Raw genomic sequence first — 26,136 nt, 5'->3', positions numbered from 1 at the left:
ATACAAAGGCCTCAGCAGTGTTACTCACCATGTTGATTGTATCATTAAATATTTGTTTTCTGTAAAGATTAAACTTTTATTGCTCCAAATGAATTCTTTAAAGCACAGGTTTCCTTCTGCTACATTCAAAGCCCCATTTCAAACAGCAGTTTGTAGTTACATAGCACAGGTTAAATTCATTAACTCCGTCCAATCAACCAGGTTTGCAGAACCACCTCATTACATCATTCAGCCGAGGCCTCAGCCAATCAGAGGCCTGTAATGCAAGGCCCCAGTTTCAAAGCCATCTATTTACTTCATTAGCACAAATTATGCTCGACTACATTTTAAATGAATGGAAATTATTTATAAATGGAGAAAATTTAATTGAATCCTTAAATCGGAACTGACTAAAAAGACACTTTTAAAATCAATCAACCTTTAATATGGTAAGTAATTGTAAACCAACAAATTTGAACTTTACATTCAGGGAGTGTGTCCTTCAGGTTGACGACATGTTCAATGTGCTTCCTTTCAAATAAAATACTTGCAAACACAAAGCCAGTGGAGGCTTTTCATAACCTGCACTCTTTATCAGTGTTCCCTCATTGCAAGACCCAAAAAAGTATTTCTCCATAGTAGAAATCAAAAAGTTCACATGATATTTTTAAAATAAACGCTGTAGTTAAAAGTAATTATTTAGATTATAGAAGCAGAACATGAACAAAACAAAGGTCGGCAGAGTGATGTCTATTTCCACAGCTAGAAATGTCTTCAGAATTAAGCCCAAACTCTGATCACAGATATCAAACCTCTTACTTACCATTTTAATTTAATTTGAATATCTACTGCCAAACCTACTAATTTACTTTCTAATCTACTCTCTACAGCATCTTCAGAATCACCTACTAAACATCAGCGTGTTTCATCACCTACCTGCTGAGATATGACAGCAGGAAGGGATGCATGTAACTGGACATTTGACATAAATTAGAATAAAGATGTCTGCTTTGAATTATCATCATCAATATGATGACCAATACACACCCACCTCTTCCTGAGTTCAGAGTCCACCGCCACTTGCCTCTTCTTCTGCGGCGGCGTTGGCGACTCCCGGGTCTGACGTACAACGGACACCTTCTCTCTCGTTGTCACCTTGGTAACAGTGGCCGCAACAGGGTGGGTCAACTCAGACTGTTGTGGTGCGCTGACAGCCGATGACAGCTGAACAGTGATGGATAACAAATCATATTAAATAAACTGTGCAGCAGGCGACACGTCAGTTCACAGTAAAGTGTAATAATCATACAGATCCAAACTGCTCAGACACACAAACAACAAAATGTACTTTCAATGTGTGTATGTCATCACATTGCACACTTGTTTTGTAGATTTCGATTAATTTGGTTTGTGCTCATTCCAGTTCAGAGCATTGTTAACACTGATATCTTTGTATATGACAATCAAGCAGCTACCTCAGTGTCTGAGACACCACCATGGAAATATGTTGTGTCGGAGGCCGCCCTCAGGTCAATCTGCTAATTAGCTGCCTGATTATAATGGACACATATTAAATTAAAGCGAAGGGTGCAGAATGAGAAATGTGTGTGTGGATGGTGCATATGAATGAAGCTGGTAAAGATAAATTCATGGATTGATTTATAATTTTCAGCCTCTGTAGTTTTTAACAAATGCAACTCAAACATCAGGAGATGGTGGATGTTTTCATAACTTCTTTCAGGGGCCAATTTATCCAAATTAGGTGGTCTAATGAAAAATAAAGTTGCAGAAATGTTGCTCTAGTATGCATTTAGTGAATAAACTTCAGTGTGTGTTCACAGTCATGAAGCAGTTTGATCAGAGTTTTAGCCAAATGAATCCTTATGACACAGAAGGATAATATCAGACAAAACACTAAACATTACTCTTCTTTCTCTGTCCATCCTCCCTTCAGAGGCTTCAGGGCTACTGGAATAATTCTAACACACTTGTTCCCTGGGTGAGGCCTCTCATGCAATAATGGGAAAAATTATGGAAAATACTGATATTTGCTTTCTTGAGAGTCAGAAAAGATGAATAGGACTCCAGCGTCCTCAGTATGAATCCACTGGCTCTGTTTAATGGTGAAATAAAACCAACTAATTAGCATGTTTTATCTCTTAATCTAGTTGTTTCACTGATTGTCTTTGTCTCTAAGTTTTCAACGACAGAAAAAGAGTGCCTGCCTGAGAAGGATCCGTCTCAGAGCATTAGGGCCCCTTTGTAAATCTCAAACATAAATAATTCCAGTAACTCAGGCCTCTCAGAAGCTCTCCAGAGGGCTGTAAGTATGAATGTAACACTACAGTGCTGCATTTTATCAGCAAATTAAAAAAACACAGAGGTACTTGTCCTTATCTGATCACTTGTCAGCACACAACAGTTTTAAACACCCACAATGTGACAACAGAGAAGCAAAGACAGAGAAAGAGCAGAATTTACCGAGCTCTTGTAGTTAAACAAGGACACAATGCAGTTTGTGTGTGAAGAAAAGTGATAATGAAGATCGGTGTGTTTGACAGGCAGATATAATCAGAGAAGTAAAGCACACGCACACCACCAGTCAAAAGTTTGGACACACTTTCTCATTCAGATGAACAGAAAAGTGTGTCCACTGGTAGTGTATGTGTGCTGAAATTTATTTTTCCTTTTAACCATCCTGTCTTTGTTATTTCTGGCTTTCCTTTAATGGAAAAAGCTCCTTTTTAGTCTCTGGCTCCAATCGGGATTGATACAGGCACAACCCCTTTTCTTTCTTTTTATTGGTGCCCGCTTGGCCTCTGACTAACTGCTAAGAGCCCTTTCTTTTTCCCTTTTTCTATTTTTTTTTCTTCTATTTTCTTAATTAGGTTTTTAAATTTGGCCAACTGCAGCTGCGTTTGCATTTTATTTCCTGCTGTCTCGTCATAAAGCAGCACTTGTTTTCTTTGTTGTTGGAAACTAAACTTTTAAAAAGACACAGTTAATGATCAAAGTCCAACTTTCATTAACACAAAAGTTGGTAGAGCAGCACATTTATATCTGATCTGTACCTGAGAGCTGCTCAGCTCCAGTCTCTGGACCAGTCGGTCCCAGCGTTGGGCAAAGCTGTCCAGTCTGGCTTCCAGTTTGCTGGCCACCTCTTTGTTCTTCACACTGGACAGAAGGTCCTGACTCATGGAGCACAGCTTGTCCATGGTGGGACGCTTCACCTCCAGGTCCGTCTTTACAGTCTGTGGGTAAAAAAAGGATGTCAACTCATGAACTCATGAAAATATCTGTATCTTGGATCTTCTGTAATTAAACTGGACTGGGTCAACAGTTATCATTTCTGCTGTGTTGAGTTTCTCACAGCGAGGCGACGGAGGCAGGCAACCATCTCTGCCTGGTCCTTCAGGTTGGAGGTCTTGATGGAGCTGACAAGGTCCTCCTTCTGAGTCAGCCAGGAGTCAAATAAACACTGTGAGGAGAGAGGAGAGGAATAAACATGGGGGAGGGTTAAATAATGGAGAGAAGAAACCATAGAAGTCCAAGGAGAGTAGTCGGACAAGGAACAGGAGAGAGGACGGATGAATGGAAGACAGATGGAGGGGGAGAAGAGGGAAATCAGGAGACGGGAAGCAAGGGAGTGTGAGGAGAAACAAATGTTATCATGTGGAGGACAGTGGACCAGCCGAAACAAACCCCCCAGCTCAGGATTACACCGTGGACCGTTCTGTTATCGACTCAGCGACAGTTACATTTATAACCATGGCCTCAGGTGATACTTCAACAAGCATTTAGCCAGAGAAAGGGTGGAAAATTAAATCTGGTGTATTTCCTGATGTTTTGAATAATTTATCAAATTAAATTTGCTTCTTATGGATGTCAAGGAGCCGACCATCCCTCAATATAACACAGAGCGGAGAGATTATTTCATGATCAATCTCTTCTTAATCTGTGCAAACACACTGCAGACCTGATGTCCCTCGTCCCACATTAGACAAATTTTCAATACAAACAAAATGTGATAGAGTAAAGCATTAATATCTGTATTCTATCATAGTGCTGTTACATGTTGATTTTTCTTAAGTGATAGCTCTTTAACAAATCAAACAATAAACAAACAATGACTACGGCCTCAAGGGTACCAATGCAAATCTAATTTTGGGGCATTAATTAGATGGTGATCATTTAATCGTGTATAAGCTGATGTTGTGTTTTGGTTCCCTCAATTATTTATCACAGAACATGAGCAAATTGGATCGCATGACACATTTAATTTCCTCTACAAAGTCTGCTGCAACTAAAAATACCAGCTGCAGATATGTTGATAAAGGACAAATGAAATGGGGGTTGTCACTCTTTTGAAAGCCGTCAGATTCATTCCAACAGCATGAGAATCTTTATTCCATTTATCATTAATAAATTCAGGCCAAACTTGGACGTCTTCAATATCATATTTCTTAAAACCTAAAAGTCTTTTGAGTTATTTGGATTATAATTCTACAGATTCTACATTCTACAGATAATTCAGCAGATGAGTCTGAGATAAATGACAGAAAGTTGAGACGGTTTCAGTTTCAGATTTCTATGCACGCCTGAAGAATGTGAGCGTAGACGTGATCTAATCTCATTACACAGGCAGCACGCACGCACGCACACACACACACACACACACCTGTTCATTAGTGAAGTGCTGCCATTTCAGTAGAATCTCCTGAAGCAGAATCCACCGTTCCTCTGTCCATCTACAAATGGCCGCCCAGCGGTCACCGAGCACCTGCAGACACACACATTACTGTCTAGATTAACACAAAAATTTCAGTTTGAATTATTCTTATTATTGGGGGATTTAAAGGGTTTCATCATGGTACCTTCAGGACTAATGGATTCACATTTTCACTTTCCAGGGTAATTTTTTTTTTTTTTTAAAGCTTCCAAAAATGCAATTTGGTTCTTGTTCATGTCTCCCTCAGAGGGATTGATGTGATCACTATTGTGGAAGGGAACAAAATTCAGACATGGTTATAACCTGTGTTGAATAAAAACCACCAACTGAAGAAATTTGTAGAATCACCGGAGGCAGCCCACAGAGAGACAGGGGAGACAAAAGACCCCAGGCCTGCCAGGCGCACCCCCCACAGCAGCTAATCCCACCAGGGAGCCCACCACAACGACCAGGTCCCCCCAAGGAGTGCTGGAGCCAATCCCAGCTCACTCTGGACGAGGGGCGGGGCCACCCTGGACAGGTGTCCAGAGAGACCAACAACCGCTCAGACCTACGGACAGTTTAGAGTCACCAATGATCCCAAACAGGATGTATTTGGAGGCCCCAGGCCGGGAACTGAGCCCACAAACACGCAAACACTGCTGCCCAAGTTTTGTTTTTTTATGTATGCAATTAATTAAGAACGATATTTATATTTTCAGTGAGTGAAAATAATGGAACAACATATGCCACAATGATGTTTAGATGGAAATCTGTGCCTCTCATCCACCCACTCACACATCAATAAGTGGAGGAGCTGCCATGAAAGGTCCTGGTCTGCTGTTCAGAGCAGAAAACTCAGTGTTTCAGTCAAGATCACTCTGACATGCGACAAAGACAGGTGGGAGTACAGTTACAAACTGACTTCACCTACCAAAATGAAATAATCCAAAGTCTACATTCAATGATGTTTTCATTTCAACATTAACTATTGAATGTCCTCACCAGATATTAAATTGCCTGTTAGCTTCTGGACTAACGACTAAAGATGAAAATCATCATTAATACCATAAACCCATGAATCTTTCTGTGGTGCAGTCTCACACACAATCACAGCACACAGATTCTTCCTGACTCAGTCGTATTGGCCTATCGCTGTGAAGTCTTCTGTCCCATTTACCCGGCAAAGACAAACCCAACAGTGAACCAAGTCCTCGCAAAGACAGAGCAGCAGGCAGGAGATTAAAAGACAATGAGATGCAGAAAAGTGAGGGAGGAAAGACTCAGCAGGTTAATCTTAAAATGAATAGCCTGTAATTAATCAAGTGACAGTTCAGCAGCGTGAAGAAAACCTCCTTTTTACATACCATGTTCCCTCAGCTGTTCATCTGAAATCGTTCACTGAGTAAGCAACATTAAAGTGCATCACCTTCATAGTGATATTAGATTTGATAGTACGCATTCAGTACAACAACCTGTGTTTTGCATTGTAATTGTTTTATATGACATTGTGAGCTGTGTGGTATCATGAATAAATAAAGGGCTTTCTGACTCAAGTTTAAAAGGAGAGAGCATAATTTCTTTCAGGTTTTGACTCCAAGGAAGCCTCTCATACAATTAACCAAATTTCTTCCCTTCCTGATTGTGTACAACTACACCTCACTCCCTGAAGAGACAGGTCTGAACTTCACAAAGACCAAATCACAGTGACTTCACAGAAAGGAACTTAACCAGCTCCACGTTTCCACTCCTCCTCCGCGCTCTCAGTGAGGTCAAAGGTCAGCATCAGCCCTGTAGCTTGTCAGGAACAGATACAGAGGCAGCTCTACTTGTTGGTCCGCCATTGAGCTCGGCCAATCGATTTCAGGCCCAGATACCTTCCAGCTGAATCTCGGACACAGACAATAATGTCCAAAGCTGCAGTATTAGAAAGCTGCTTTGATTCTTTGCAGCGTGTGAGAGTTAACAAAGCAGCTAAGATCAGAGGAGAAGACAGGCATGGAGGATTAACCGCACAAACAAGCAGCAAACTCTGACTGCTGGCTGGAGTCTGTGTGGCAATGACTTCTAAAGTAAACATCATCAGCAGAAATCTACACACACACAAACACAAACATTGCTGCAAAGGTCTAATTATCGCACAACACCAAAAACAAAACTTAAGTCTATTTCACAGTATGAATCTTAACTATCTCAAACATGAATGAGGTATTTGTTCTCTACTTTGAGTGTGTTGCACGCAGATTTTAGTGTAATTGTTTGTCTTTACCTGAAGTTTGCTCTCCAAGGCGGCCGTGGCACTGTCTCCACTGCTCTCGTCCACCACCACCACCATGTGGGTCAGAGAGTTCACCCTCACCTGCTCCAGCTCCAGATCCTCCTGCAACAGCTGAAACACACACATGAATACACATTTATGGCCACAATTCTCCCTAACTGAAGCCTCACTTCAGTTAAACAAACAATTCACTTTATTTTATTTTGACCCTTTAAGACAATTAAGACATTGTATGGATGAAGGATTGAAAATAATATAAGAAATATGTGAAGAATTAGACCGGCCACCTTGTGCTCCTCTACTTGATGCTTGACATCCTCCAGGTCTGGTCCCAGCGGCTGAGCCCCCATCCTCTTGATCCGGGCCTCGGTCACGTCCAACCAATCTGTGAGCTGCTGCAGCTGCTGGTGCTGCAGGTCCATCAAGACTTCGTGGAGTCTGAGACAGACACAACAGTTCAAGGCACCCATCGTCTTCTTTCATTCACAGCTGCCATTACAACCGACTTCTGCTATCTCATCTAAGTGGTGTTTGGAAGTCCGGGACATGTCTGCACAGCCTTGTGCTTAAATCAACAAGATTATCAAAGAAGATAGGACGTCAGTTAATTAAATTTGGCTCTGTGTCAGTTATCATTTCATTCCCTTTAATTAGAGCCCGCTGTTCTTTGTGTCCGTGAATGTTGGCTACTGTGAAGATCTTCATTCACTGAGTCAGGAGAGATCAAACTTTAGGATAAGATAGAAAGAAAATTTTATATCAAATCATGTCGTCTCATGCCTGTCTATGACAAAATAACTGATTACTCTTGAGCTGAGCGTGTACATTTTGTCAAATGTTTATTTTATTGATCAAGATGCTCAACCCCCCAAGAAAACAAATGTGTTGGCTGCTTCAAAGCTAATTGGGGCCTTTATCTACCTTTAATCTTATCAACTGGTGGTAAGCATTCCCCCTACGTCCAAATGGATGTGGAACAATCACATCCGGCTTGGGTGTCTGTCTCATCACCTCCCATTCTGACTGCAGATACATAAAAAGGCTACTCAGTCTTCACACTTAGACTTGGACTCAACCAACCGTTACTGCTGCCACAGCCTGTAGCTGTGAGTTACATCAAGTTTACACAAATGAAGCTTCACTATTAGCTTAACGTTAGTGCTCTGCTTAATGGTCTATTTTCGTCTAAATGGGGCCATCATTTAAAAAATGAACATCATGTTGTATTGAAGAAGGCTGGAATCAAGAGACTGAGGCCATAAACTCATTAAGAAAACATTAACTGAGCTAATAAATCAAGTGAGAAGTAGGGACGTTTTCACACGGATGCAAATATTGGTTTGATGGATTTGGAGCGGTTGTGATGAAGTGGTGATTGGGTCCACGTACCTGGTCTGTCTCTCCATGCTCGCCACTCTCAGGTGCTCCCACCGCGAGTTCAGGAGGTTCATCTGCTCCCTGACCTCAGAGTCCTCCTCGTCGGTCAGGCTCCCCTCCCCCAGCAGAGCGGCGCCGGCCCGGAGGACCCGCCCCACGCTGCCCTGGTGTGTGGTCAGCTCCACCATGTAGCCCTGTTGAGAGATGGCCATAAACAAGGCACAAATATTTTCACAGTCATTCCTCTTCTTTTGTTTAATTTACCCTCACAGTACAACTAACTCCCCCTGAATGACCCTTCTTTTTCCAATAACTGCTCTCAAAATGTATTACCACCTCTCACCTTGGTGCTTAATCTATTTCCTCTGAGTGCTGAACTGGTATATGATCCTTCACACGCTGAAACAATCAGGGTTAATTTAATTTGGAGAGAATAAAAGTCGATAGTAAGCCAGTGTTTGTGTAAAACCACATCCATCAGGGTTTAACTTTTAAAACAGCTGCTCAGGGCTGAATCAGTCCCAGAACTTCAGAGCTGCTGCAGCTGTCTGCTCAGTTTCACTCTGAACCTGTGATGAAGCATATTTAACTTTTCATTATATAACGATATCAGTAACATCTCATTGTTTTACAGCTATGTGCATGTATTGTCATTGATTGATGATCATATATTGATTATCATTGATATATATCTTTTCATTGATTATAAAGTAGGCCCAGGTTTATTATTAATACTGTTCAAGTGTAAAATCTAAAAATCTATGGAAATGAAAACCTTGGACAAAACAAACATCAATGAGTATGAACTCTAAATGAGAGATTTCAGTTTTTGATTTTTCCAAAATTTGAAATAATTCATTTTTTGTTGCCTGTGGACAAACTGATGATTATTTTCTGGATGAAACTGCTTATTAGTGTTTGAGAAATGTCAAAAATTATCATAAAAACATTCTCTTTCAGACCCTCAGACTAAAACCTTTTGTGAGTTAAAAGATTTAACTGTGTTGATTTTAAGTACTTTATATTTTTGGCTCCACTGATTTGGATAAAAAAAACAGAAGAAAAATGTCTGGTTATTTAACTGAGAGCAGTCACCTGGTTCTCACCTCATGTGTGTGGAACTGCTCCTTTACTTCCTCCACATGGTTGGAGATGGACGGCTGGGCCTGGAGTCCATCTTCAGCTGACAGCAGCCACGTCAGCACCTTCAAATCCAGAGCACAATCACTCCATTCAACAAGAACAGCTGAAATCAGTTTTCTGCTCTGTTTGTTCCATTTCTGAATACTTTGAGAGTATCGTGCATTTAAACGTTACTCAAACAGGAGGACACATATTTGTAGATATATACATATTTGTTGTTCAGTCAAAAGAATATTGTGCACAAATTTCTGGGTCAGCAACAAAATGTATTATTTAATCCCTAAACCCAAAATTAATATGAATGAAAACTAACCAGCCTCCATTTATTGAGCATCCTTTGGTTGATATTTATTGATAATCTTTTGTCTCATATATGAGACTGAGACTTGTAGATTTGAAGCTATTTGATGACAAAAAAATACAAAGAGACAAGCAGATCATTGATGCCTAAATATTTAAGTTCATGGCACCAGAACTCACCTCTCTTAAATGTTTTTGATAGAATAAAACCAAATCCGGACTTTTCTTTTCTAAAGCATGAGGACTACTGTCAAAACTGTGTGAAGATTTTGTCTTGTGTCATAATCAGGACATGAAGTCCAGATTTGTGTTTGTGCCAAATTTGAAGAAATGGGACAGATGCACACACACGGATCATCAAACCGGAAACAACTACCGCCATCACAGAAGCATAAAAATACAGACAACCACGGCCCTTCTGTTAACCTGCATCGATGTAAGAGCTGTGACAGTCCACCTTACCTCTTCCAAAGCAGCCTGGTAGCTCTCTAGGCTGGTGGAGCCTGGAGGAAGAGGACTGAGGCCCCGCTGCAGCTCCTCCTGGCTGGGAGTCAGAAACTGCGTAGGACAGGATGGAAGATAATGGACATGAGGACAAACAGGAGGGACGGATGGTGTCAGGGAGGAAGGAGATGAAACGAGGAAATAAACAGTATGTTAAAAGTTAGAATAAGGGGGCAGGGAGATGAGTAGAACAAAGAGGCAGCCATGAAAGAATAGAGGGAGATGACAGGCGGCCGTTCAGCCCTGGACGTTTCTGGTGCTGACAAGCAATCCTGGCCTTCGTCCAACCTTAACAACTCGTCCTCATTTTCTTTGGGTCTCTCTCTGTCCATATCTGTCTTTGTGTAGCTGCTACTGATTTGGACATTGACAACTTCTCTCTTTGTATATCCTCTTTGTGCTCCTCCTCTCGCTCTTTTCTTCTCGCTGCTAATAAGGTGCTGACACACACAAGGCCCGTCCACGGTGCCATTCCGGATTACATCTAAATTTAAAATTAATGCACATATTAAACGTGTTCTCTACTTCTTATATCCATTTCCCACAACAGTGAATAGCAGAAAGTATCAAAAAGCCCAGCCAACCAGACCTTTGTCTGTTCTCTGGAATTTGATCGCTTTGCCTTTCCAATCTTAAAGTCTACAACAAAATGTTTAAAAGTGTTTAAAAAGTGAAGAGGGCTAAATAGTTTGTGAAGGGATTGTGTGAGGAAAAACCAGATTTATGAGTTCATACACTACGTTCAGCTCTACAGCCTACATTCAAAGAACAGCAGGAGTGCTGGAATAAAGTTTATCTGACAGATTATCTCTTTTTGTGACGCCTTTTAGGTGCTGAGTTAAATACAGTACCCTGCTGCTACATTAAATATGACAGTCTCTGAATACAGTGATGCAGGAAGAGAGAGGAAATCAAAACTAGCACACAGATGGTTGCTGCTTGCATTGTTGGCAACAGTGATCATGTAAAGAGCAACTTTTGATTTCCTTTTTTTTTTTTTTTTTTTAAATTGGTTCGAAAGGTCAATCCCACCAACGCTTGTTGATTTAGGTTCTACCAAATTTACATGTAAAAACACTCCTGACTAATGAATTATTGAAGTGAACATTAATGGAAATAAACATTTCAAACCTTTAATTTAATCAAAACACATGACTGACGGACAAAGGCAAAAAATAAAAAATAAAAATGTCCATCTCATTAACTCCTGCAGCTTCATTTCAGTCTTAAATTTTTCTTCACAATTCAGTGTTTCTCCAAATCAGAGTGTTTGATCAGAAAAGTCTTTCAAGCAAGAAACAAACAAAAAAAAAAAAAAGTATTCTTGTGAGCCAACGTTTTTTTTGTTGCACAAAGTAGAGCAGACGAAACAATGGGAGTGCAGCCAGAACATGCACGGACATGGACGTTAGTGATGGAGCGTTAGAGAGACACGGACCTGATCAGTAAAACGCCTCCTCTTTTGCTCGGGCGACTTGACATAGGCAGCCTGGGTGTAGGCACAGCTTTTATAGCGAGGCTGAGGCGAGGGGCTCCGCACTCGGCCCTGAGCCACACTCACCGTGATCTGAGAGGGAGACAGAGATGGGGCAGGACAGAGAGAGAGACGAAGGTGGAAGAGGAGGCGAAAGGATGCGAAAATATGGAGGATCAAAAAATCCCAAAGCAAAGTGGGACAAAAGGAGAAGAGACAGGAGGAGACAGGGAGTGAGGGAGGATGGAAAATCAAGAGGACAGGAGAGAGAGAAGCAGAAAAGAGGAGAAAAAAGAAACATGAATAATCACACATAAGCTCTGTTTCCATCCAAATGTCAAGCTAATTTTAAGTGAACTTTAAAAACAGCAGAAAGAAAAAATGTTTTACAGACTGGGTGTCAAATAAACACATTTACAGGAAAAATGGAAACTCTCCAAAATTTATTTTGGGCAAAATGCTATGTGGCGATGTACTCTTATTTCAGCAAATGTCGTAAATGCTTCCTGTTCTCAGAAGATGAAAACAGAAACACAGCAACAAAATAAATGAAAACGCTTTGAATTACTTATTATTATCAAGATTAATATGTATAAGCAAAACTTATTCTAGATAATGAATCATTAACTGAACAAAAAACTTCAAATGTGTGTAAATATCAATGTTAAGTGTAATTAAATTAATTTAGCTTCATTTAATCTAATGTGTCAGCAGAATCTTGGAGTCAGTCTTAACTACATTATATGAAACCTCAAAAGCATTCTTTATAAAGCATTAGAAATGTAAAGTTAGAAGTAAGTAATAAAAGTTAGATACAAATTCCTTCATCTTAAAAACATAAAAACATAGGTTCGATTCTGGGTACTTGAACAAAAATCAGATTTTTTCAAATGTAACACTTCAGAATTTGCAAATAAAAATCTTTGGATGGAAACCCAGGGACAGGCGACGCAGACATAAGAGAGACGAGAGACAGAGAGAAGAGGTGTGCATGTGGACACGATGAAAAACAGGACAGTAGCAGCACAGTCAAAGCAGAGCTCCTCTTATTAACCTGTTTTCTCTCAGCATCCTGCTCCGTGCTCACTCAGCCACATTTATCCCAGCAGCAGTCTTTAACAGCATCTGTTATTTACTGGCACGAAACTTAGTGATTTGAGCTCCCACTGGACCTCATTAAGTGTCTTCTCTGACAACAGACTGGGAAATAATTGAGTTTCAAATCAAATATCAGCTGAACCTTCCACGTCTTGTGTGTTTTTATTACAATTTCCTCTTTCCTTCACCTGTCTGTGTCTGCTCTACTCCTCGTCAGTTTCCTCTTTCTCTCTCCATCAAGGTCAATTAACCGTGTTCCCGGTTTCACTTCACCTGAGCTGAGCGGTGCTCTGGTGCATCAGGCCACCTCAGACACTGTCACAGGAAATTGGACTTGTTTTAATTCGTTGTCTAGAACTTTAGATTTAGTCATTTTTCCTCCTTCCGCCCGCTGCCTGAGTCCTGGGTGGAGGTCCGGTGTGGATGTAGGGAGATTGTGACAGATGAGACAGGAGGCTGATAATTCGGTGTCACTAACTCTTCTTCCTCTCTGTCTCATGCTTTATCGCCATCTGACTTGTTCTAATACTCCTCTTGTCTGCTCCACTGCTCTGTTCACCGTCCACCTCTTCATCTTTACACTCCTCTGCTTATTTCATTCTCCCACTTTTCTCCACATCTGTCCCTTCCACTTTTCTTTCTTCCTGTCCTGCATTTTCTCCCAGCTCTTAGACAGCAAACTGATAGAGCTGGGCTTCAAGTGGCTATTAAACTGGCTGAGATAATAATATCACCAGCCATTACTCCAGGAAGCTCACTCCATCCTGCCTTGGCGGGACGGCATGACATCAACCTAACTTCAACTCAGCTCCAAAGGTCGGTCAGTAGATGTAATTTATAACCTCAAATTTTGCCCCCCAGAAGTTTTTTCAGTTGCTGTCTCAATTTTCACTCAGACACTTAAAAGACTTAAGGCCTACATTTCCCAGCTTACAGGGCGGTTGTTGGAGGATATCTTAGAGTGAGCAGGAAGAACTTTCACAAGGAAAGAGAAAACATCAGTATCTGTGAGGTCAAAATATTGGTGATAAAGTTTTTTCTTTTCAAAACAAGGGTTGGTAGCACAGAAGCTCATTAGCCTCATTTGCTGAAGGGCATCTATTCATAGCTAATCAATAATATTGGCTAATATTATGTGCTATGAGATCCAACTATTCTGAGCTGCAGTGCACTGAAATCAAAACAAGGGAGCTGAAGTGCATGAGTTTTTATCCATCTTTATTGTTTTATTTTTAGCTAATATATTTATGTTTGTATCTAATTTTGTTGTTAGATTTCTGTTTTCAAAGTTTTCAAGGTGGGACTGTAACAACATTTTATTTACTGTTTTTAGAGGGGTGAAAGTCCAGTGTTTAAAATTCAGAGGTCATTTCAGACCAGATAACTTCAACAAAGAGGAAGCCCTGCTGGGGATTCCTTCATATTCGTGATAAAGCGGCTGGTTGGCAGAAAAGCAGGATGGGAGTGTTGATACTTCAGCAGGAGTGCAAACTCATTTTGTAAATGGGTTAGAAAATCCTGTTTGGAGCTGATAATGAGCAGAACACAAACATCTGCAGTCATTTAGCTGGTTAATGTGTAATTCTATAGAGTCTATTTCACACTAAATAATAATATTTAACGAAAAAGCAAATGTAGACGTGAAAAAGCAGCTCTAAAGAGTCGCTGACCATCAGCACAATGCATGCAGAGCAAAGACTCATGGGAAATAAGCCATGGCTGCTTCCTAACATCATAGCACTAAGCTCCCATGGTAACAGTTACATCCCATGGCATGGACACAATGACAAACATCGCCATTTAGATGTCAACATGTCCACTGATAGCCGCGTCAATCCAACACATTACCATAGAAACATCAAAGATGGACGTCGGCTGGACATTTAACCACTTGTTGCATGTTTTTTGCAGACATAAAGTCAAAAGAGGGAACCGAGATATGGAATGAGGTCAAGTGTTCTCATCACCTAATGTGTGATAAAACTGCTGGCCAATAAAATCGTATTTAGATATTGCACTTGGCCAAATTAGGATTCTAATAATATTTCCATTAGTGAAGTTATGGGGACTGAGCTGGTCTTGACGTGGTCTGGAGGACTTGTGGAGGAGGATCCCGGGGGTGAGTAAAGCTTTTGCCCAAAGACCACCTACTGCTCTGATGTGCCAGGATCTTAACGTGTTATTTTCCCCTCTGTATGTGCATCTATAGGTCTGACTTTCTGTGGTGAATTTCATCCTCAAGTGACTCATGAAACCAACATATTCACTGATACAACAAGGGACATGACCGAATGGGTCTTTAAGTGACTAAGTTGGTTGTTTTCTTGAGTTTCCTCTCAGTCAGAGAAAATCAATGAAAAACAGAGTTATGACAAAGTCACAGGTGCCCGAGTTTGAGAGTCTAACCTGCTGGGAGAAGCGCTGCTTGGTCTGGATTTGGTAGTGCTCCTCTGTTGTCACTTGGGAGATGGTGGCTGGAGTTCCCCGGGGCAGCAGCTCCACCTCTTCGATGGCTTCCATGGAAACACTCTGGGGAAGCACTTGGAAGAGCGACGTCACGTACATGATGACGCTCTTCTTGTCAGGGTGTGGCACCGCCACATCTGCAGAGCGGGAAATGAGAAAATGAAGAACATGTACAACTTTGAAAAGAAAACTGGTCCTCGCATTTAACTTTTTCTTAGACACCTGGTAAATTGAAAATAAAATGGGTTCTGCCACACGATCTCCATCCACCTCAACAGTCTGTTAATGGAAGAAATAAAGCCATTTCTCTCGTCGGCGACAACTGTCGATGCTACGTTTTATTTCCCGCAGCCTCAGTCAAACGTATCCAGCAGGTACAACAGATTGGTGATTTAAAGAAGAAGGCCAGCCAAGAGCCCGTGAGCCCAGGGCCAGACTGACAGACAGATCACAGCAGGGCTGAGACCCAGCAGATGAATGAGCGTCATTAGAGACTGAGCTGCTCATTGAGAGAAGACGGGCAAACAGAGGCATGAAAACTGTTAATGAACTGAGGGTGTGAGTATGTGACAGTAATGTTTAAAGTGCTGTGCTCATTATTTGAAGAACAACAATGAATGGCAGAAAGGAGGAGATGACGATGGAGGGGAAAAGAGGCAGGAACACAGCAGTGAGTGTATGCATGAGGGAGAGAAAGAGATGACGCCGGAGTAAGAGTCATATTTGTGTCCGTGAAACGCGGATTTAGAAGCATCACAGAGAAATCTGAAGGTGTTATTGTTTGTTCAGGATGACAAACAGCTCCGTATATGATGCAATTGTCTGCAAGAGTGTCTGTGTATGGACACCTCCCTCACTCCCATGAATCTGAATGTGTATACACAAGGTTTTGTGTGTCTGTATGTGTGTGCATGTGCAGGTATTGTGTATTTCTACATGTCCTCCCTCCATTGAGTGAGTATTGCAGCAGCAGCATAAACATTTATGCAATTTATTTGCATGAAAGCAGCGTCTTAAATTAGTTGGTTTCAGACATCACATTTATTCTTTCTGATATAAAATAAAGTGGCCCTGAGGCCTGGTCTTCCGAAGCCCTGGTGGGGATAATAAAGGCCTGAAAACGGAAACAATCTTTTCCTGGCTGCACCTTCCCTTTCAATGCTTTATTTCCCTTAAAATGAATGCAGTTTTTTCGCCCTTGATTTAATTTGGTTTTATTTCATTCCTTTCTCTGCGAAGCTCTTTTATCACTGTTTGAGAAATCGTTTTATTATCATTTCACAGTTCGCTGATGTGTTCAAGGGTGACATGGAGATACAATGTGAAACCTGAGCAGCTGGATGTAAACTTTGATTCCAGGCTAAAAACGACTTGAGCACAGATAGGAACTAAGCAAAGGCAAGAAAGAGGAGTGACAAGAAGGAATTAGGGGGAAAATAAATTGATAGAAACAGACAAAGGCGGGATAACCAAAGGGGCATCCTGTTCTTCAAGTCTCATTCAAATTTTCAAAAAAGGAGCATTTGTATATTCCAATAATCGTCATAAAAAGAAATCATTGCAGAACACCACCTGCTTCATGTTGGCAAACCTGCAGCAGTAAACACAACAGCTGCCTTTGGCAAATGTACGCTCCCCTGAAGGTTTGGTGTCAGTTCTGTATCTCAACCACACAAGGCAGAGATCTTTAATTCACTACAAAAGCAGCCCAACTCATTTTAAACCAGAGCAGTGTTCGTGCCGCCATGTTCAGATCAACTCAACGCGCCATGACGATGCCCATCAGTTTGTGAGCTGCTGGTCTGAAGTGTCCAGTTTGTAATTTGGCCTTCAGCCATCGTATTTTATTTTGGTTTTTCTGACACTTTGTTTGGAGGACTTCAAACACTTCAATACAATCTGACTCCCTCACTAAAATGCAGGTTTAAGGTTCTTCATAACTGGCTGCTGTTCCTGTTTATCTAATTAATATCTGATAATTAAGGCCCAAATAGTTGCAGTGATATGAAATCCTTCTAATCTTCTGCACAGTGTTTTGTTTAAACCTTTAAATGCATTAATCTGTTCCTCCACCTGCAGCTTTCCCAAACTGTCCACATTAACACTGTGTGTCTAAAACCGGAAGGCTTCAGTGTTCGTTAGAGTGTCCCACCCATGATAAACAAGAAAAGAAGAGAGCACAAGGAAAAATGTTTCAAACTTATGATGTCATTCAAGCATCCATTATGGTTTGATGTCTGGTACCAACGAGCTGCTTTCAACTTCACAAATCCTGACAGCTGCTCTTCTCTGAGATATGAGCCTCAAACTGAGAAAAACTAAACCTGGAATCCTCTCACAGCTTGGGGCCATGTTCAGAAAGCCCAGGTTGGGGGTTAATAGCATTTCAGGCGTTGATGCACAGCATAATAACGCTGCACATTCACTCCACTTGCTCCTAACTAGTGATTGTTTATTGTAAGATCAATGGAAATTTGTCTGCTGTGATGTGTCATTTCAAGGCTTAAGCGAGCTGCGGCGGATTACAACTCTCCCTATTGAGTTGGCTCAAAGCCTGAACAGAAAGGGGGGGGGGTTAAAGAGGAATACTTCTCATTTTTTGATTTCACATATAATCAACTTCATTCTGAATAAAAAAGACTCTTCAACCAACCCATTCATACATGGACACAAACCACTCGATCACAGAGTGAAATTATACAGACTGTAATTTTTAAAAAGAGAAATAAACACAAACTAACTTTAGATTTTACTTTTTGTGGCAATGCTCTGGAGCAAAAGTTAATCTTAAACCAAAAGAATAGGATATTATATAAAAGCAGAGTTGCGTTGTTTGTTTTGTTTACATGTAATTTTTATTCATGAGAGCCAATTATTTTTGTTCAGCTTTGCGATTGGTAATTAATATTTTAACAGCACTATGGTCCTTTCCCTTATATGGGCAGTTTATTATCTTTACTCTTATGTGTTATCTATTCATCGCTTTTATCTTGTTGAGTGTCACAATGAACTTTGGACCGCCAATGCGATGCAGCAACAATGATCAATGGTGAATGGTCAACCATACTCGTAAGGAGAGGTCTGTCATCATAAGTTCACTTTTCTAGTGACTGAAAAGGCATTTTTGCCCATTTCTGCATCACTGATCGCAAAATGTGCACAGTTATCACCCAATCACAGCATGACACTTCATTATTAGCAGTATCGCTGGTGTATATGTGTGCAGGCATGCAGGTGTGTGTTAGTTACCCTCTGAGTCCAGCAGTCTCTCTATCCCCAGGTGTTGTTCTGCCTTATTGAAAGCATGTTCCAGTCTGTCGATCGCAGATGTCTTCTTCTCAACTGAGCTCCAATCAAAAAGCTCAGGCCTGCAGAGGTGCAACAGAAATAAAACTGATTATATATCCATTACATCTATATTTTAATTCATCCAGATGTACAGAAACACCACAAGAATTTGCTAGATCATGTCCCCGGTTGATCGTTGTCTCTGGTCTTCTGTGGAAAAACAAGAACACAGAGAGCGTTCTCCAAAGTATGAAGGGCTGATGTTGCAGCAATAAAAGAAGTTGTTTAATGATTTTTTTATGATTATACAGCCTATAGATTAATTTTGTTCAAATGAAACAGTGTAATTAACTCACTTGAGCTGATGCAGCCAGGTTTATTTTGGGAACAACTTGTTACTGTAAGTCAGCAGTAAGGTATTCATGCAGCGATGTTCTTTTATTTCCTCAGCAAACAATGAACACAGAGCCTGATTATATAGACCGTCGTTGATCTTATTTGATTTTAAATTCTCAATGAATATCTTAATGTTGACATGAAGCAGCAGAGCAAATTGTTTGCACGATGATGGATTGTGTGTGTGTGTTTACTCAGCTAACAGATCCTACTGTTATGCTACAGCACCATGATTTTGTGGATAATTAGATGAGCCCAGGCCTGAGACCTGAACTCTGACTGAGAAACACTAATCTTGTATCACCTCTGCAGTGCTGGTCCTCCACTTATTCCTCCGGTCGCTGCCGTTTACTTCCTTATTTGTTATTTAAATCACTCATTTATTCCTAATAAACTTGATTCCACTGTGCGATAGACAGCAAATAAACCCAGAACATGCGTGCTTTGACTTTGAAACAGATTGCAGAGTTGAGGAGAGAGAAGACGATGGCAAACTAGACAGACCATTAAAAGTATCTTAAAATTGGTCCTAAAAGACAGAAATAGGCCACGTCAAGAGGCCTAAAGAGGCCGTAATGTGCTCCGTCTATCTCTATTTGTCTCTATCTCTGCATCGCTCAATCCAAGTGTTTTCCTTTTGGGGAAAAAACTTTAGTTCAGTCCTCACTATGTAAGTGCACACAGACACACAGACACACACACAACCTGTTCCAGTGTACCTGTGGCTGTGGATGAGGGCGTTGAAGGCCAATCCATCATTCCAGCTGCTGGAGAAGTTAACCACATTGACCTGAGGACAAACACATTAAATAGCTGACCTAAGAATGGAGTGTGACACCGAGTACTGAACCATTGTCCCCCCCCCCCCAGACTGGGTCCCATTTCACAGAGACTCAGTGGATTTAAGACACATTCTCACTCTCTGCCTCACACTCTGGCTCTTTAATATGAAGAGTGACAGAAAAATATGACCAAAAGGAAAACAAACCTGCAAGAAAGTATTAAAAAGTCAACTGGCAACTTCCCTTGGTTGGTAAACATTCTGCCTGATTAAAAAAAAAATAAGAACAGTGTGCACCTGGGTGATTTGGGTGAAAACAACTATTAAATGCCATATGTTATCCCAAAGGCAGCATATGCTGCGTGTGACTGCTCTAAGCGGTTTAGCCCAAAGACTTCAGTTCAGGCCAGAGACAAAATGAAAGAAATAAATAGTTCAAAAACATCATCTGTACCACTGAATTCTGAACTCAACTGGATTTTTTTCACCTGCAAAACACATTTCTTTTAGGATTATGATTAGTTTCATACTTTGAGCTATAAAGTGATAATCATCTGGTGGCACTAATCCCAGATTTGGATCAACACCAAAACAGAATCCATTATTCACTGGCCCAAAGCCCATCTGTCCACCAAATTTCATAAAAATGTGTTCAAGAGAGGTTTAAGGGATCCAGCCACAGACAAAAAAATAAATAAATAAATAAATAAACTGGCACCAGGAAAGATGGAAGGCAGAATAATGACAGGACATGGTGACCCCACCTTCAGGAAGAAGTAAACGTACCTGAGGATACTGACGAGTGTTCTGACGAACCCAACTCAGCAGAATCTTCTCACTGTTGGTCTGCTGTAGGCCCGCCATCACATTCTTCATCACATCCTTTACCTGCACACACAAACACAGAGTTTGGGTCTGTTGCCGATCGACACACACAGCAATACATATTGAAGTCTATACTAAATATGATGTCAGGCGATGTAACATTATCATAAAGAGACATTTTCAAAAATATCAGCTGCTTCCCTGCAAAGCTTTGACGGAGCCTGTCAGTGTGATTACTTTGCATATTCACACACCTGTTCTTCGAAACTGCAGCACACCCTCAGTCTAAGCGCACAGTCAAAGGAGGCTCGTTGTGTATACACCGCTCCGTGCACAAGAGCAAGCATGTGGATTTGTCTGAATCCTCACAGGCTGGATATTTGGCAGTTGAGAGTGACAGTTTCAGAGCACTTATTCAAGGCTCATGGGAAACAGACACAGTCCCAATACTCTTTTCACTGCCCACTTGTACATTACTTCAGCATATCTTAGCCTCATCTTTCTATCAGCCACATATGCATGTACACAGACGCACACACACAACAGATTGTTTGTGTTTCCCTCCCTCTTAATCTCTCCTCTAAATATAAATTAACCCCAACCTTAAAAATGTCCTCACATTAACCTTCAGTGATTTCTGTTATGGGGACTTACTTTTAGGGTTAAATTTAAGCCTCAACAACAACAACACAAACACCGAAACAAACAAACAAATAACACGCACAGGGACGTAAAGTCAATGAGTAAGACAGAGGAGGAAAACGTTGTCGTCACAATCACACACTCTCAGACAATGTGCAACTAACCCTGTGCAAAGACTTCAGTGTGTGATGGTAAGTTGAATTCCCAGCAAGGGACAATTGTGAGGTTCTTTCTCACACACACACACACACACATACACACACACAGGTTTGTTAGCAATTCCTGGAAAATGTGGCCTGCTGGGTGAAGAAGGGGCTCATTTGGGAGTAGGTCACCGCATGCATTTCCACTTTAATTGGAGGGGTGCTTTAACAAAGACTGCTGCATACACACACACACACACACACACACACACACACACACACACACACACACACACACAAATACACTCAGCATGGCATACATGCCAACACACAGTCACAAAATAACCTCCAGGGCATAGCAGCTTTTCACACAGACACACACTTACATCCCCATCACAGTTATACACACTCAGCTCATTATAGAAGTGTGTTTTGCTATTAATCGTGTCATTAAGTCCACGCCAAACTGGTGTGATTGAGACATTAGGCCCCATGCAACTTAATGTGGAATGCAACACAATTAAAATGCAGTAGCAATGTAAGCTATTAAAACCGCCGGCTTCACATGTATCTGGTTTTAAATGGAAAACATTTTGAACTTTAAATGCAGCTGAAGCAGAGACGTACAGACATCTTGATATTGGTCCATCGACCAGAGTTATGATGTTGCATATCTTCACAATTGGGTCAGAATGGAGTCTCTATTTGGACGTTTGCAGCTGAATGTGAGACTGACATGAATAAATCTGAAGTTGTCAGGCCAGATATTACTGTTTGCGGAACTATTGTCTCCAAACCCTGTAGATTAATAAACTCATATCTCACTTTTCTTTTGCTGCTGCTCACAATTGTTGCTTTGAATGTGGCTTCCACTCTGGTAGCTACACATTCAAAAATATCACCAGAAAAAGTTTCTGTGGGACAAAGACAGTTAATGTTTGTGGAGCATCTTGCAGCTTAGAGATAGTCCACATTGCAGGAGATCTGATCTGTGCATCGTGGAGAAAAGGAAGTTATGCTTTGTGGTGTAAAAGCTGCTTGTGTATGTATATATCTCAGCAGCATGCCTGCAGTGATTTTATTCATTGCACCTTGTTTATTTTCACTGGCTCTATAGATGGACTTGATTTAATGCAGTGTAATTAAACAGCAAACTGGATGTAAATACAATTTAGAGTTCATTGAGTTTGTTTGGGAGTTCTCTTTTCTATTCATGGGATTTTGTGAAGTTGCAGTTTTGTGCAGTTTGATGGGTAAATAGTCATCAAGGTAAAATAAATGAAAAAATATTCCATTTACACAGGGGTCTTTGAAATGCAGCAAATATTTGCAGAAACTGCAGAAAAATGGAATGCAATATAATGATATTGGAGGGATTAGCAAAATATGAAAAATCTCATTCCCTCCGAGTGGCTGCACAGATCAGACACATCCGTACACACAAACACACACTTAGGACATAAGTAAACACACACACACACACACCTGCCAGTGGAGAATGATGCTCCAGATGAGCCCGAGAATCAGTTTGTGATTCCCATCAACGATGTCTGCCGCTCCGATATTCACCAGTTCCACCTGTAAGATGCATGCAGACAAATCTCATTTATAAAATCCAAGCTGGTCGTCTTTCCTACTCCGTGTTAGTGGACCCAAAATTGCTTTTGGTCTGTGACGCCCTTAAAATGAAGACATCGTTTGTTCCTTCAGCTTCTGACAACACTAGTTCCCACATAAAAACAAATGTGAATGTGCTCCATATAAGAACACAGAAATGCATCTGAACAGCCTTGTGTCTGAATACCAAGGGGCCGCCTGTAGAACTATGACTGTGGATTTTATGTGACAACTTCACGGGGAACCACAACATATGGAAAAGCTGCACCTGCTTATCTACTCCACCATAAACTGGGATGGTTTGTGTTCCTGATCTACAGGAACCAGACACATAAAACACATTAAAAATAATAATGACACACTTTATGATTACAGTTTCTTTGTCAGCAGTATTACTGGGTGCTTTCCAGGAAAAACAGGAAACAAGAAGCCCATCATAAAATACAAAAGTAACACAAAAACCTACATTTCCTTCTGATGACTTAATAGAACAACAAAGTTCTACAATAAAGCAACAATTTAAAAGACACAATGATGCTGCCTGTCTTGTCTTACCTCACTTTACAATCGATTATACAATTCAATTATCATTAAGTTTTCTTCTCCAGTTTCTTTAAAACGTTCACTTCAGTATTTAAGGATTCTGTTTATCTTGGATTTACATTTAAGGTATGAATTTGAACAGATAAACCTCAGGTCAAATATAAGAGTCCTTTAAACAGGATATTTCTTCGAATAATTTTATACTTTAATTTTCATATTTGGTAAGGCCTTTCAAGTTGGTCACAATATTTTTCTATTGGTATATTTCTCTCAAATTAAACCTAACCAAACCAACATGGTTTGTGGGTTTATTCTATAAAAATGTTTGTTTTTATAGAGTAAATTGATATATATATTATTGTTACTGTTTCACATCAGCATACTTACATGACAAAAATGAATAAATGTAATTTTATGTGTATAGCGTTTTATTAAGTAAACCAAATAAAAAATGTAAAAAAAAAAAAAAAAAGCCAGAAAAAATAATGTATCCATGAGAAAGACAGAAAGAGAAAAGTGAGCATAAAAGAGATATATACTTTTTAGACAGGAAAGTAAAAATACAAAAAAAAGAGAAGGTTTAATCTAGCTAGAAGGAGACTTCCAAGGCACTTTAATTGAAACATTTCTGTTTGCTCAGATTAACTTCTGATTTATTTAATATGCATTAATGCAAATCAGATGATATTAAACTCTCATGCATTTTCACATTGGGTTAAAGGGAAAACCATGTGTGTGTTAACTCACGTTGTTCTTCTGCAGGATCTGCAAAGCGCGGTTGACATTGTTGAGTGAGTGAACACGGGTGAATCCTTTCTCCAACCTCACCTGAACACACACAAATACACAACCACACACACCACAGAGGAGATTACCGAGGCATAAACAGACCTTGCTAAGGGGCATCCATTAGTGCTGCAAACAGCCACATTACAATAAAAGTGTGTATTTGACTCTGTGTAAGTGTGTATTATTACAACAAGACAAGCAGAGGACAAAGATGATACTGTCTCTCCATGATATAGAAATACTGAAATGAAGAAGAGAAGGAAGGAAAGTGGTGGAAGAATTAAGAGGAAGATGCAGAGAGAAATGAGCAGGGAAGGAAAATAAAACACAAGGTGGGAGGAAAAGTTTGATTAACTCTGAGGGGAGTGTGTGTGTGTGTGTGTGTGTGTGTTCAGTCTCAGTTTTATATCTAGAAAGACAGATGGATGATGGTTTCCACATTAAATTTTTGAATTTTATCATCTTATTACTGGCTTTTATATTTGGATGATGGAAGGATCAATGACTGATGTATGGATGGGTGGATATTGATTGAATAGAGGGAAGGAAGAACAAATTCATGAGTACTTCAATAAGCTAAAGCTGTGTTGCCGTGAGGTTGCATGTTAAAATGCCAACCATCATCTTCACACTCTGCTGGCAACAGGGAGGAGGGCTGATTTAAATATCTGGCATCTGGTGTGTTTCTGTGCTTTGTTATATTTGTGCATCTTCTTGTAAAGTTCATGTTTATACCAGCTCATGTCCTGCCAGCCCCTCCAGCAGCTCCAACAAGCGTCGTCCATCACACAGGTCTGAGAACAGATCGTCCACGGGTGGCTTCCCTGTCTAAAACAAACACACAGAATTATCAAAACAAAATGATGATAAACTGACACTAAATATTTGTAGACTTTCAAAATGGTTATTTTTAGTAAGGTGAGTTGGATTTCTGCGGAGTCTCTCCTTTGATGCATGGCTGCAAAGGTAGAAGCATCAGATTTAAAAAAGCGACACCTCTGCTGAGAAAACCACAGAAGGTGGCAGGAGGTCAATTTAGTTGCTCCATGAAAAGGTCAGACGGTCAATCCCCATACTGGAGACACTGCTGTTCAGTGGCCAAAACAACATCAGATCAGTCCAGAGTACAGAGACATCTCTGGAGTAATCACAAACCAGCCCTGCGTTAAATGTGAAGATAACAGTTAATACCCAAGAGGCTGTTCTTTATCACTGCGGACAAGTCTAGGATTACAAGCAGCAGTTTCTTCACTCTGGAAAATGCTGCAGGCTAAATACATCGCGAGTGTCTTTTGTGTTTCTCCACAGCAGGCAGAAATACCCCGAAACATCAGCAGTCGCACAACAAGAGCGCACAGCTTCTCATTCAAATTCACAATAAGACGACATTTTCCACATGCAGCTCTGACTGCAGCCGGTTCCAGGTAGAGGCAGCAGCACACATTCATAAATAAAAACTTTTGACAAGGACTGAGCCCTGGCAACAAAAGGCAAAAATATTCACATGCTCTATACGGTGAACTCATTTACATGGAGAGGACCAGGATCCTGATGGAGATTTTGTAATGTGTGGTCGTGGTAGGAAATGTTCAAAGCATTGTTGGCCATTTAATCCATTATGCATAGTTTTGACCTCATTATTTAAACTGTATATCCCTTAAATTCAGTATTCATCACTTAGCAATTACTTTTACATCTATTTTCTATTGTTATCAGCTTTTTGAAATGCTTATCCATTTGTTTTCAGCATCACCTGTTGCCAAATGTTGGTCACTCTCAAAGAAA

General features: G+C 40.5%; 1 protein-coding gene across 8 annotated transcripts in view; it reads right to left on the bottom strand.

Annotated features, from left to right (window-relative positions):
- The window catches only part of dmd (dystrophin), a 140,019-nt gene that overhangs the window by 57,621 nt on the left and 56,262 nt on the right, over positions 1–26,136 (bottom strand). For 7 of the 8 annotated variants that reach the window (XM_029524226.1, XM_029524185.1, XM_029524216.1 and 4 more), the window contains exons 3-19: positions 25,087–25,179; positions 24,310–24,390; positions 22,888–22,980; positions 20,579–20,680; positions 19,731–19,801; positions 18,577–18,695; positions 15,268–15,464; positions 11,728–11,856; positions 10,248–10,343; positions 9,449–9,547; positions 8,355–8,536; positions 7,253–7,403; positions 6,957–7,076; positions 4,658–4,759; positions 3,350–3,457; positions 3,051–3,230; positions 1,031–1,203 (exon numbers count right to left, since the gene is read on the bottom strand). In XM_029524226.1, the coding sequence (XP_029380086.1) occupies positions 1,031–1,203; positions 3,051–3,230; positions 3,350–3,457; positions 4,658–4,759; positions 6,957–7,076; positions 7,253–7,403; positions 8,355–8,536; positions 9,449–9,547; positions 10,248–10,343; positions 11,728–11,856; positions 15,268–15,464; positions 18,577–18,695; positions 19,731–19,801; positions 20,579–20,680; positions 22,888–22,980; positions 24,310–24,390; positions 25,087–25,179 (2,096 nt within the window). The remainder of the gene's footprint in view (positions 1–1,030; positions 1,204–3,050; positions 3,231–3,349; positions 3,458–4,657; positions 4,760–6,956; positions 7,077–7,252; positions 7,404–8,354; positions 8,537–9,448; positions 9,548–10,247; positions 10,344–11,727; positions 11,857–15,267; positions 15,465–18,576; positions 18,696–19,730; positions 19,802–20,578; positions 20,681–22,887; positions 22,981–24,309; positions 24,391–25,086; positions 25,180–26,136) is intronic. The other variant, XM_029524246.1, reaches the window with a different exon arrangement.

This window comes from Echeneis naucrates, chromosome 2 (genome assembly GCF_900963305.1).
Source record: "Echeneis naucrates chromosome 2, fEcheNa1.1, whole genome shotgun sequence".
NCBI classification, from domain to species: Eukaryota; Metazoa; Chordata; class Actinopteri; order Carangiformes; family Echeneidae; genus Echeneis; species Echeneis naucrates.
This window is presented reverse-complemented; position numbering and strand designations above follow the sequence as displayed.